Raw genomic sequence first — 14561 nt, 5'->3', positions numbered from 1 at the left:
TAATCAAAGATCCCCTTTTTTTTAGGCTTTTTCGAGGCACTAGACAGGGCTGTCTTTTAAGGCTTTTACTATTTGATATTGCCCTGGAGCCCTTGGCAATCGCTCTTCATGATTCACCCAATATATTTGGCATCATTCGTGGAAATGGGATGCATAAAGTATCACTATATGCAGGTGACCTGTTACTATACATCTCTAATCCAGAGAAATCCATTCCTGCAGTAATAACACTACTTGCTCAGTTTAGTAGTTTTTCTGGTTGTAAATTGAATCTTACTAAGAGTGTGCTTTTCCCATTAAATGTGCAAGTTCCAATTTATAGACAATCAACATTTAGATTGGTTACTGATTATTTTATTTATTTGGGTGTTAAAATTACTAAGAAGCATAAGGATCTATTTAAAGTTAATTTTTTTACCCTTAGTTGATCATGTTAAACAACTGTTTACTAAATTGTCCCCATTGTCATTATCTTTGATTGGTCGCATTAATGCTATTAAGATGATTATTTTACCTAAATTTTTGTATCCATTTCAGGCAGTATCAATTTTCATCCCTAAATCTTTTTTTGATATTATTGATTCTAAAATTTCTTCATATATATGGCAGAATAGAAATCCTAGGTTAAGTAAGAAATATTTACAGAAATCAAAAAAGGAAGGCTGTTTGGCTTTACCGAATCTTAGATTTTATTATTGGGCAATTAATATTCGCTATTTAACGTTTTGGACACAAGAGTTGGATAAACTCAATGTCCACGATGGATGAACCTCGAGCGTGAGTCTATACAGGGGTTTTTATTGGCTTCTATTTTAGGGGCTGCGCTTCCCTTTGCACTTACTAAATTGAATAACAAATGATAAATCCAATATTTAAACATACAATACGAATATGGTTTGACTTTCGTAAATTTTTTGGACTGAATAAATTTATCCTGTCAAGTTCTATTATATCTATTTTTTTTCTTTCAACCAACTAGAATTGATCAAGCTTTTCTTTCATGGAAAACAAAGGGAATAACATGTTTCGTGATTTATTCATAGATGACTGTTTTATGTCTTTTGATCAGTTGTCTAATAAATATAATTTGCCTGAATCACACTTTTTCAGATATTTACAGATTAGAAACTTTCCGAATGTTATTTTACTTACCTTCCCGCTATCATATCAAATTGAAGTTCCAGAAAAAAAATTTAAGCTTAAATCCCTATCAGAAGAGTTTAACAGCATTTATTTATGATTTAATTATGAAAATACACTTTGGTACTTCTGATAAAATTAAAAATGAGTGGGAAAGAGAACGTCAGATATCTTTACCTACAGAGAAATGGGAGAAAATTCTTCAACTAGTTAATACTTCTTCAATATGTGCCAGACACGCTTTGATACAATTTAAGGTGGTTCATATGGCTCATATATCCAAGGATAAGTTAGCTCGCTTTTACTGCCATATTAATCCTGTTTGTGATAGATGTAATTCTGAGGTAGCTTCCTTGACACATATGTTCTGGTCTTGTCCTCTTCTAGAAAAATATTGGAAAGATATTTTTGATATTATTTCAGTAGTTCTGCGTATTGACTTACAACCTCATCCTATTACTGCAATTAACGACAAATAATAATTTTAGCCAATGAAATATGGCAGCCCAATCATTGTTTTTGTTTTTTTTTGTAAGTTTTTTTTTAGTTTAGGTTTTTCTTCCTCTTAATAAAATATCTTTTTCATGGTTAGTTACTAAGAGATTGAGAGGCTAAACTACATTTGTTACTTGGAATCTGTGCTTCTATATGTTAACCATTATTAATGTAATCCCAATCTCTTTGTATCGTTATTATTATTGCTATGTTTATTAATTTGAAACTTAATAAAAAGATTGAAAGGGAAAAGAAAAAGAAAAGAAAAAGAAAGAAAAAGGGCCCAGAATTTCAAAAGCACCTTTTGGTCCCTTTTCCAATATTCCATGTTATTTTACAGTGCTTTTTAAAGTGCAGTTGTTTTTGTTATGTAGTCAATGTTCCTACAACATCTTGGGCAAACTGCAATATGATACGTTCAGTGATACAGGACGAATGAAAGATTTTCAGCTAGGATACCTAGTCACCATTCTACTCTTCCAAAATAGTTTCAGGGATCTTATATACCCACTTGGTAGAGCACACAGGGATCTCATCCAAAAATACCAATAACTCGTGCAACATTTCTTCAGTGCTACACTGAAGTGTCAGCTCAAATTCGCTGCTTAAAGTATCTGGGATAACACTTAAACCCTCAAAGTGAAAGTAATTTTCATTGAATTTTAACTCGCACACAAAACACCTAGAACTTAAACTGTTCAAAAACTGTTACTGCCCCTCGACCACCAGGCTCTTGAACAAAAGGGAATAACTATACTATTTCTGGTGTTCCCACAACCGATGGTCTCACTTTAAGGACTCTTTATCTTGTTATTTATTGCTATTTATTTACATCTGCATTTGCACAGTTTGTTGTTCATTGATCCTGTTTACAGTTAATGCTCTATAACAGCAGTCCCCAACCACTGGGCCGCAGACCGGTACCAGGCCGCAGAGCATGTGCTACTGGGCCACGAGGAAACGATACGAGTCAGCTGCACCTTTCCTCACTCCTTTTCACGCACTTGGACATAAGGTTGCCAACTGTCCCGTATTTGCCAGGACATCCCGTATATTGAGCTAAATTGGTTTGTCCCATATGGGACCGGCTTTGTCCCGTATTTCCCCCGCTAAGGTAGAGCATTCCTATGAAACCTTTTGTGCCAAAATGGTGTAAAGTGAAGAAGCAATTACCATTAATTTATATGCAAAAAATTGAGTGTTCACAGACCCAAAAAATAACCTACCAAATCATACCAAATAGCACGTAAAAACTAAAATAACACTAACATATAGTAAAAGCCAGAATGATATGATAAATACACAGCTTATATAAAATAGAAATAATGTATCTACAGTGTCATCGGGAAGATTAAGCCAAAACCGATTTGTGGAAAAAAAAAATCGGCATGTACACACATGCGCACGTCACACATATGTACCCGCACAAGGCTTCATGGTCATGGTAGTCTTTCCCAAGCGTCCCACATTTGACTGCTACTTTTGTCCCTTATTTGGGAGTGAGAAAGTTGGCAACCCTAACTGTAAAAGACATGTTGAAGTGAGTTTAACCCTACTTGAACACCCCCCGCCCCTCAGTCAGCCAGTCCGCAAGAATATTGTCAATATTAAACTAGTCCGCGGTGCAAAAAGGGTTGGGGACCCCTGCTCTACAGATTTGCTAAGCATGCCCACAGGAGAAAATCGCAAGGTTATATGTGGTGACATGTATGCACTCTGATAATAAATTTTACTTTGAACTTTGAATACTAGTCAGTGCATTGATTGATTTGACAGAAGCAAACCTGATAGTAATTTTCAAAAATAGTCCAGGTAAGTGAAAAGCACGGGAAATATGCACGAGAAGTGTAGTGGTATACTGCTAAATGATAACTATTTCCAAAAGATGGCATAAACACACAAGATCAAAGAACAGTAGCCACATTGCACAGGTAAAGTTGTCAAGTTAACATGACTCAGCTTTTGCCTCTGTCATTAGCTTCAAGTGCCACTCTAGACTCTAGAGTACAAAGTTCAACACTGTTAATCCTGTGCAGTAATGTGGATAGTAGATAAAATGTTAAACCAGAAATCGAATTTCTCTCTCCAGTGGGTGAACAAGCATTGCCTGGAATTTCTAGGATGACTGTGATTGGAGACATCTCTGACTTTCACCTATTGGTTGACTTCACTCAATGTTCCAAAAACATTACCTGGTTTTAAAACCAGACTAATGTACCTGGAATCTTACCATGTGCACATTAGCTTCTGCACTTATTTCAAAATAAGCACAAGCAATTAACAACACGAACAGAATAATGAAACTAGGATATAACAAATGAAATACATCACAATGTGTTCAAACTACGGAGTTCTCTGGTCTGAGTGCAGATTGTGCAGAGTATGTAGCACAAATCTGATTATGCTTCTTTCTCAAAAAAAGACCCAGCCAGTTCCCCTCCACTACCACCTTCCTCCGTCTGACAGAACTGGTCCTCACCTTCAGCAATTTCTCCTTTGGCTCTTCCCACTTCCATGGGTCCCAGCTCTGCCTGCCTTCTCACTGGCTATTTAGAATACTCCGTGTCCCAAGCCTTCCCTGGTATTTCTCTCCAACTCCTCCTGTGCTATACTGATGACTGCATTGGTGCTACTTCATGCACCCATGTTAAGCTCAACAATTTTGCCTCCAACTTCCACCATGCCCTTAAATTCACTTGGTTCATTTCTGACACCTCTCTCCCCTTTCTTGATCTCTGTCTTCATCTCTCAAGGGAGATTGTCTACCAACATCTTTTTATAAAACTACCAATTCTCACAGTTAACTTGACTTTACCTCGTTCCATCCTGTGTCCCGTAAAAATGCTATTCCCTTTTCTCAGTTCCTTCATATCTGCCGCATCTGTTCCCAGGATGAGGGTTTCCTTTTCAGAACATCAGAGGTGTCCTCCTTTTTCAAAGAATGGGATTTCCCTTTCTCCTCCATTGATTCTGCCCTCATTCTCATCTTCCCCTTCTCTGGACATCTGTGCTCACCCCATCTACCTGCTGCCTTAACAGGGATAGAATTCCTCTCGTCCTCACCTGCTACCCCACAAGCCTCCACATCCAACACATCATTCTCAGGCAACTTCTGCCATCTTCAATGGGATTCTACCACCAAACAGATCTTTAGATTCCCTCTACTCTCCGCAGGGATCACTCCCTCTGTGTTTCCCTTATCCATTCATTCCTCCCCACTAATCTCCCTCCTGGCACACACCTCTGCAAGTGACAGAAATGCTGCACCTGCCCATTCACCTCCTCGCTTACCTTCATGCAGGTCCCCAGGGTCCCAAACAGTCCTTCCAGGTGAGGCAACACTTCACCTGCAAATCTTTTTGGGGTCATTTATTGGATCTGGTGCTCCTGATACTGCCTCCTCTACATTATTGAGGCCCAACATAAATTGGGGGTTCACTTTGTTGAGCACCTCCACTCCATCTGCCAAAAGCAGAATTTCCCGGTGGCCAACCATTTTAATTTCTATCCACATTCCCATTCCGATATGTCAGTCCATGGCTTCCTCAGGGTAGAGGAGCAGCACCTTTTATTCCATCAAGTTAACTTTGAACCTGATAGCACAAACATTGATTTCTTCTTCCAGTAATTTTCCCCCACCCCCTTCTTCTATTCCCCACTCTGGCCTCTTACCTTTTCTCTTCACCTGCCTATCACCTCCTCCAGTGCCCCTCGTTCTGTCCTTTCTCCAATGGTCCACTCTTCTCTCCCGATTCCTTTTTCCCCAGCCTTTTACCTTTTCCACCCACCTGACTTCACCAATTATCTTTGAGGCAGTACTCTTTCCCTTCTCCCCACTTTGTTTATTTTGCTGTCTTCCCCCTTCCTTTCCACTCCTGAAGAAAGATCTCTGCCTGATACATCAACTGTTTTTTTTCCCTCTTTTTCCATAGTTCCTCCAGCATTCTGATTACCAAAGCAGATATTCAAGTTCTAGCAGCAGGTCAGAGACCTAGGCTCCAGACAGCAGGGTCAAAAGAAACAAGGGAACTGGCATTTTTTACCCAACAGATGCAACATTGAAGGCAAAAGCGAGGTGAAAGTGCCAATCACAGACAAGGCACAGTATAATGTTTTGATTTCAAAATTCTTCAGAAAGAATTATCAATAATAATGGATCCAATGAACAATGGCAAGTGTAATAAGCAAATAAAACAAGTTCCCTAAATTCTCTTAACTTTCTGGAATATTCATGAATCCACAAGAAAAATTACTAAATGGAAAAATTGCATTAGTCACAACAATCGTACATATTTCTCACCTGGATCTGAGCTCCACTTTCTTCATTCAATTTATCATCATGTTTGAATTCTACAGTGATGGTCTTATCACAGTCTAATGCTGCCAACTCCACATCAGTTGTGTTACTCATGTAGAAGGAGCCAAAGAAATCAGTTGCTCTAATGCCTAGAATAAAAACACTTTTGTTACGCCACATTAAAGAATTAGAAATAAGGTTCTACAAGCAGAGAACTAACTTTACTTGATTTTTTTTTAACTCAATGAGCACAGTGTAGCAGGATGGAGGGATCAAAAATTATGTAGTAGCTTCAATGGGAAAGTTTCATTTTCACTGGTTACAAGACATTTACATAAATACTGTCAAAAAGCACAACCAAAATTTGCAATGATGAAATAAATATTTAACATTTTATGTTTTTGAAATAAAACTATTTTTAAAAGCAGCAAATACAGTGGCATGCAGAAGTTTGAGCACCCCTGGTCAAAATTTCTGTTACTGTAAACAGTTAAGTAGAAGATGAACTGAACTCCAAAAGTCAAAGTTAAAGATATAACATTCTTTTCAACATTTTAAGCAAGATTAGTGTACCATTTTTGTTTTGTATAATTTTAGAGTGAGAAAAAGGAAAGGAGCACCATGCAAAAGTTTGGGCACCCCAAGAGATTTGAGCTCTCAGATAACTTTTACCATGGTCTCAGACCTTAAGTAGCTTGTTAAGGCTATGGCTTGTTCACAGTCATCGTTAGGAAAGGCCAGGTGATGCAAATTTCAAAGCTTTTATAAATACCCTGACTCCTTAAACCTTGTCCCAACAATCAGCAGCCATGGGCTCCTCTAAGCAGCTGCCTGGCACTCTGAAAATTAAAATAAATGATGCCCTCAAAGCAGGAGAAGGCTATAAGAAGATAGCAAAGTGTTTCAGGTAGCCGTTTCCTCAGTTCATAATGTAATTAAGAAATGGCAGTTAACAGGAACGGTGGAGGTCAAGTTGAGGTCTGGAAGACCAAGAAAACTTTCCACGAGAACTGCTCGTAGGATTGCTAGAGAGGCAAATCAAAACCCCCGTTTGACTGCAAAAGACCTTCAAGAAGATTTAGCAGACTCTGGAGTGGTGGTGCACTGTTCTACTGTGCAACGACACCTGCACAAATATGACCTTCATGGAAGAATCCTCAGAAGAAAATCTTTCCTGCGTCCTCACCACAAAATTCAGTGTCAGAAATTTGCAAAGGAACATCTGAACAAGCCTGATGCATTTTGGAAACAAATCCTGCGGAACGATAAAGTTAAAATAGAACTTTTTGGCCGCAAAGGTATGTTTGGAGAAAAAAGGGTGCAGAATTTCATGGAAAGAACACCTCTCCAACTGTTAAGCACGGGGGTGGATTGATCAAGCTTTGCGCTTGTGTTGCAGCCAGTGGCACGGGGAACATTTCACTGGTAGAGGGAAGAATGAATTCAATTAAATACCAGCAAATTCTGATAGCAAACATCACACCGTCTGTAAAAAAGCTAAAGATGAAAAGAGGATGGCTTCTACAACAGGATAATGATCCTAAACACACCTCAAAATCCACAATGGACTACCTCAAGAGGCGCAGGCTGCAGGTTTTGCCATGGCCCTCACAGTCCCCCGACCTAAGTATCATTGAAGATCTGTGGATAGGCCTCAAGAGAGCAGTGCATGCAAGACGGCTCAAGAACCTCACGAAACTAGAAGCCTTTTGCAAGGAATAATGAGCGAAAATCCCCCAAACAAAAAATTGAAAGATTCTTAGCTGGCTACAGAAACCGTTTACAAGCTGTGATACTTGCCAAAGGGGGTGCTACTAAGTACAGACCATGCCGGGTGCCCAAACTTTTGCTTCAGGCCCTTTTCCTTTTCTGTTATTTTGAAACCATAAAAGATGGAAATTAAAAAAGTAATCTTGCTTAAAATATTAAAGAAATGTGTCATCTTTAACTTTATGACTCTTGGAAATCAGGTCATCTTTTACTCGCTTAGCTATTCACATTAACAGAAATTTTGATCGGGGTGCCCAAACTTTTGCATGCCACTGTATTTACAAGTAGTTTCTTTAATATCAGCATCTGATTGGGATACAAATCAAAAATTTTTCTTTAGAAACAAAAGGTCAACTTTGCAGAATAGCACTCTTAATAGCACTGGTGAAAAAGGCACAACAGCATTTCTTTTATCTCAGACAGGTGAAGAAGTTTGGTATGGGCACCCAAATTCTAAGAACTTTCTATAGGGGAACGATTGAGAGCATCCTGACTGGCTGCATCACTGCCTGGTATGGGAACTGTACTTCCCTCAATCGCAGGTGTCTGCAGAGAGTAGTGCGGACAGCCCAGCGCATCTGTAGATGTGAACTTCCCACTATTCAAGACATTTACAAATAAAGGTGTGTAAAAAGGCCTGAAGGATCATTGGAGACCCCAGTCACCCCAACAATGAACTGTTCCCGCTGCTACCATCTGGGAAACGGTACCAGAGCATAAAAGCCAGCACCAACAGGCTCTAGGACAGCTTCTTTCACCAAGCCATCAGAAGACTTAATTCATGCTGATGTTACTGTATTTCTATGTTATATTGACTATCCTGCTGTACATAAGATTATAAATTACTATAATTGCACAGTTGAATGGAGATATAAGAGTTTTAACTCCTCATGTATTTGAAGGAAGGAATAAAGTCAATTCAATAATGAAAGCTTTTTGCAAATAATCCAACTTCCTTTTAATTATTTTTTGATATGCTGTTTAATGAAATTATTCATGCCCAAGAAATTGAAGTGCATTGCGTATAAAAAAAATGTAAAGACTGCATTTCCATAGAGTGATTTGAGAATGCATATTCCTTGAGAAACATTATGTGCAAAGGTTGTTCTGAAGCTGTGTTGAATTTGCACTGTGGACTACCATCTACTCACACAGACATTGCAAAACATAAATACTAACAACTTTTAAAGGATGTCTGTTCATGAACTTACGTACCTGTACTTGTGCGTACCCTCATCACAGCATCAAAACCGATCACTTTTCGAACATCCCTGTGCAGATCATTTAAGAAACGTTCACCATCTGCTTGTGCCTGTTTTTTTTTAAAGAAAACAAAAAATGCTCTCAATACTTGCACAATAAAGAAAACACTAGTTGTTTTGTTTTTCCAAAGTTGTTTCAGTAGCTTATTCAGAGCTTCCAGAAATGCAATTTTAGTTTTTAGCAGGCCAAAGTAATAGATGACTGTCATTAATAACAAACAGATAGACTGGGAGGCTAAAAAACACCCCAATCCACCTGTTCCATTTCCTATCTTTTTGCTCAAAGTTTTCTTGAGCTAATCAAGTTTTCTATCTTTAATAATCAGGACTGTGCTAAATCCCATTCATCAAGTGGGCAAGCGAAATGTTTTGACTATTTATGGCACTATTTGAGTATGCAAGAGCATACCGCTGCATGCTCTAATGTAACTAATAACATTAGAAAATCCTCAAGGGGAATTAGGGTCTAAACCAATATTCAATTCTCCCCTGTTGCAACAAGTTTGGAAAGCGGTTGCAATATCACCTTACATTATTTGAAATGGAAACTACCCACAGCTGCTTCACCCAATCAACTGTGATCCACAACACGAGAGGTGTGAACTGGACTAAATATGCTGAAGGAATCTTAGCTCCTTGTGCACAATGGATCTGGATTGTCTCCAGAGAAACAGAGCAATTTTTGAACACAAATGCACAATCAAATTCATTAAAAAGAAACATCATGTACTCTGATTTATTCCAAGTAATGCAGCCCAAAACTCATTCACCAGCAAACCAGTAACCAGTCTGTTGTAGACAGTGCAGTCTTCTATGCTGCTCCCCAAACATAAAGCTGCATTGGTGCTAGTGATGCAAAAAGACTAAATAAACTCATCAAAAAGGATGGATCCGTCCTTGGCTTCAACTCGGACTCTTGAGTTAGTGGTGGAGAGGAGGTTACTAAACAAACTGTTATCCATTACAGACAATCTGGCACATCCTCTCCATGACCCACTGAATAAGCAGCGGAGCACCCTTTTGAATAGACTCATTTAGCACCACAGTCACAAGGATCGTTACAGAAAATCTTTCCTACCAACTTCAGTAAGTATATACAACAGTTCATCTATGCGACAGGAGAACACATATCATAGTACAACAGTCTGTTTTATTATATCATTAATACACATTGGTAAATTATTGTGTATATTATTCTGTACTTTATTTTTAGTTGTCTGCACATTACTAAGTGTGTTTTTAAATGTTGCTGCTATAACGAAAGAATTTCCCACTCGGGATCAATAAAGTACTTATTATTATTAATTTGAGAAATCGCTTGTGACATAAGAATGCACGTTCCTTAAAAGACAAAAGTGAAAGTGCTGTTTAAAAGCTGTGTGCATTGGAGGAGCCAAATCCATGCTAATACTTTGAAAGAGAGTTGCAAAATTCATCTATCGCCATAGTAATCTGATAAACATTACCTGGAAGTATGTGTACTTGTAAATGGAACCTCCAGTCTGATAAGTAACTAATCCCAAGGTTGCCACATCGACATATTGATTGGGGAATAGGAAAAGATCTACACAGCAGCCTTGTGCCACACATTCCTTGGCCAGATTACTGTAAAAGCTGGTCTGAGGTTGAAATAGAACCTGAAATAAATAAATGAACATAAACAATACAATAAAATTGTGTTAATGCTGGAAATTGGAAAAAAAAGTACTGGGGAGTTGGGAGTATCTGTTGGGAATTAACAGATTAGATGTTTTAATGAAAAAATAATGACAGAGAGCACAAAAACAGAGGAAGATGGCATCAGTATCACCAATGGCAACGTCCTTCAGACAACACATGAAACTGTTTTTTTTTACTTCTTTCAAATATGATTCTACTATTAAGCTGCATGCAATTGGAATCTCCGATTTACATTTTGAAGGTGTGTTTTTGGGCCGAATGAGTGATCTGGCAGTTTGCTGTCTGTGGGAGTTCTCAGAGGCTTGGAGCAGAGTGTGCCGCCTAAAGACTGGGCATGAGCCCATGATCAACTCCATTTCTCGCTGATTAAAACGGTCTAGCAAGATTGAAGAGAGCTGAACGAGGATAAGACTGGAAGGCGAGTGAGTGATCAACACTGTGTGCCTGCGTTTGATCTCTCGCTCTCTCTCCCCCTATCGGAAGGTACTGGAGTCTTGGGTCTTAGGAAAGGTTTGATAAGCATGGTTTGTGGATTGGACTCGTTTATAGAGGACACTTCAGTTCAAGTTATGAGTGTTCCTTTTTTTTTGCTATTTTGTGCAATTTTGATTGGGGCAAACTGGCTCTGTAGCCTGCAGACAATGAACGATCAGCACTAAATTGAACTGAACTAAACTGCACATTCCCGGACTGTTTTAAGGACTCTCGAGTTTGACGTTTAATATTCTGTGTTTATCGCTCATTTTTGCCACTTGCAAGGTTTGTTTTGTTTTGCGCATTGGGTGTTTGATGTTTTCTTTGAATGGGTTCCATGGCATTTCTTTGTTTTGTGGCTGTCTGCGGGAAGTCAAGCCTCAGGGTTGTATACTGCATACAAACATTAATAATAAATGTACTTTGACATTTCTAATAGGGTAAGAGGAAGGAGAGATTAAAAGACCAAAGATGGGATGAAAAAATGTTAGATTTGGGAGTTTAAAAAGCAGAATTATCTACAATGACCAATGAATGCTAGAAATCAAATATGCCTGCCAGAAATTCTGCTTATCATTGTTCTAAATATTGAAGTTACAACATACTTAGTCAGAAACAGAGGTTCTATTCGTGAAGCTTATGTTAGGCTCAGGGACAGCTTCTATCCCACCGTTATGACTATTGAACAGTGTCCTAGTACAAGATAGACATGTTATCTCACCACCTACCTTGTTGTAACCCTGCACCTTACTAATTGCACTGCACTTTCTCTGTACTTCAGAAGTTTATTCTACATTTTTGTTCTTGCTTGTACTACCACAAAGCACCATTGTAATGAACTGTACAGATGATTTGCAAGAGAAATTTTCACCGTGCTTCAGTACATGTGACAATAATAAACCATTTTAGTTTACCTCCAGAAATACTGACTCACGTATTGTTATGCAGCCAGACCCAGGCAGTAAATGTGGCATTAACTGCATCGCACATAGAGAGACTATTTATGAAGTTACTCAAAAAGCATTGTTTTTCCAAACATAGCAGCCTCAAAAAAAAAAATTAACTTCAAATGATGGAAACCTATCTTCATCATCCTACCTTTTCTTTATCTGTATTGATAAGCTTCTTGTCATCTCGATTCTTTAGTTTTCCAGGTGCTTCAGCAAGAGGCAGGGTAGAGTGGAATATGAAGAGTTTGCCAGCACATTCAGCTGCCTGCAAGTACAAAACCCCATCAGCACCTTCTCTCAGAGGAATAGAGACAGAGCAGAAGTCAAAGACACATAAAGAAAATAGAACTCATGATTGTAATTGCATGAACTCTTCCCAATAACAACAAAAATAATTTTCCCCAACAAATGCAAATTTACATACTTAAGATCACAATTCTGGCCCCAAGATCAACTCCAATCACTGAGATGAGTCATTGAATCATTACTATTCTAATTAGGTAAAAATCCAAAGGTCAAAATCCATTGCTCTGGATATTCAACATGATTTGCAGGTTCAAAAATGGTTGTGGATCTAAAAGTGGACTTACCTTGAGGGCCTCCAAACCAGCCTGAATGACAGGTCCAAAAACTGTCTCAGTTTCTCTGGTATCAGCAAACATCTCAGGAATTTGCTCTAACAAACTGAGGGGAAAATTGCCATAATTGTTATTACTTACGGCTGTTCAGTATGACTGCAATTCAGTTACATAAACTGCACAGCGAGCATTCAACTAACAATACCCAGATTTAACTAAAGATGGTATTTGGTTCAAAATGCAAACAAGCAGACAAGTTGCTTAACTTTGCAGTACAATGCACAAGACCCCCATTGGAAAGCATGCAACTGGCTTTGGCTCAGCAATCCACAAGCCACAAACTGCACCATCACAAGTTACGAAATCAAATTCAATAGTTCTGAGAATTCATCTGAGCAACATAAACTCCGAATTTCTATCATCTTGCACGATTGGAGGCTACACCTCAGTGCAAGCTGTAGCAATGATATTTAGGTATCTCACTTCAGATTTCTCAAACCACATGACAACTCAGGGTTCTAAAAATTATCTCCACATCAATATGAATAGGTTTAGCAATTAGCAGAGTTCACTGTGCAGTATACTGATAAGAGACACCATTAAAACCTAACAACAATACTCATCAGAACATATTAGCATATTATTCATGCTTCAAGTGAAGCTTTCTAACATAACACTATATACTAACCCACTGGATGGGGTCCTTACCTGTTTATCACAGCCCGTGACTCATTCACATTGACAAGGAATCCATCAAGCAAGGGTACAAACATATCAGCTACATCGGACACCACCATCATTTGTGGCTGAGCCAACGAGCTCTTAACATTGTAAAAATGTAAAACTTTGTTGTATGTTACAAAGCCAACCTTAATGGCCGATTCTTCCACATTGCCCTCCCTGGAAGAGGAGCAAAAGATTCAAGAACATTACTTCTCAGCACCAGGTTTTCATCTGGAAAGATACTAAACAAAATGTTTTAAACAGGATGCTTTATGCTAGAACAATAGAAATACACAAATTGTAACTGCAGTCACAAACAATGGCAATATGGATGAAATTTGCCAAAGGGCAAAGAGACATGTGAATGGTGAACAAATGCTTTTAAGATTTGAGAAATATGATACAGTGTCTGTTATTAGGAACATTTTCATTTTAAAGGGAACACCTGCAAATCTGCATATCACCTAAGGAAAGGATACAGAGATTTATTAACATGGTGTCAGAAACAATGAACCCCATTAGACAGAAAAGTAGGCAAAAGAAAGATTGCTTCCTTTGAAGATAAATAAAATGAAGACACAAGATGCTGGCAATCTTGAACAATATATACAAAAGATAAATGATTTTTCTTTTAAATGTGTTAAGTATTGGAATGGAAAGTGATTTCAACTGGACTTCAAGTGATAATTGATGAAGACTGTTGAGAATTTACAGAGCAAGTTATTTCTGCTTAAATGGGCACAACAAAATGCTCTCACCTTGGAAGGAAATCCAACAAAGCTTTGAGCTCCTCACACAATAGGTGAACCAGCCCACTCTTCAGTGCATTGTAGGACACATCAATCATAAAGATGAAAGCAGGCGGATTTGGAAACTTATTGTTCTGCAAAAGAAATTCTTCCTCAGTTGAAATTGAAGAATCTGCAAGACCCTTTGCATCAGCCATAGCAGTGCCTCAACTTTACAACTAGCTGGACACATTGCCAGCTGAGGCACATGCACGAGAGTTGCACCAAGAACAACCACTGCCTTCAGTGATTTAAAAAGAAATTTCAGAAGATTTTTAAAAAATGATGAAAGCCTATTACAAAATTCCACTGAAACTACTGCCAAAATGGTATCATTGGCATGCTTTTTTTAGTTTGACAAAAATGAAAATCCTAAAACACGGTCTTACTTAGTTTGTTTGACT

The 14561-nt window shown here is 38.3% G+C and overlaps 1 protein-coding gene across 6 annotated transcripts in view; it reads right to left on the bottom strand.

Moving 5' to 3' along the window:
* sec24c (SEC24 homolog C, COPII coat complex component) overlaps positions 1-14561 on the bottom strand; it is a 103483-nt gene that overhangs the window by 18288 nt on the left and 70634 nt on the right. For all 6 annotated transcript variants that reach the window (XM_063070647.1, XM_063070642.1, XM_063070648.1 and 3 more), the window contains 7 exons: positions 14128-14252; positions 13355-13546; positions 12659-12752; positions 12217-12333; positions 10431-10601; positions 8918-9014; positions 5936-6081 (listed from right to left, as the gene is read on the bottom strand). In XM_063070647.1, coding sequence (XP_062926717.1) covers positions 5936-6081; positions 8918-9014; positions 10431-10601; positions 12217-12333; positions 12659-12752; positions 13355-13546; positions 14128-14252 — 942 coding nt within the window. The remainder of the gene's footprint in view (positions 1-5935; positions 6082-8917; positions 9015-10430; positions 10602-12216; positions 12334-12658; positions 12753-13354; positions 13547-14127; positions 14253-14561) is intronic.

Source organism: Mobula hypostoma, chromosome 18 (assembly GCF_963921235.1).
Source record: "Mobula hypostoma chromosome 18, sMobHyp1.1, whole genome shotgun sequence".
In the NCBI taxonomy this organism is placed as follows: domain Eukaryota; kingdom Metazoa; phylum Chordata; class Chondrichthyes; order Myliobatiformes; family Myliobatidae; genus Mobula; species Mobula hypostoma.
This window is presented reverse-complemented; position numbering and strand designations above follow the sequence as displayed.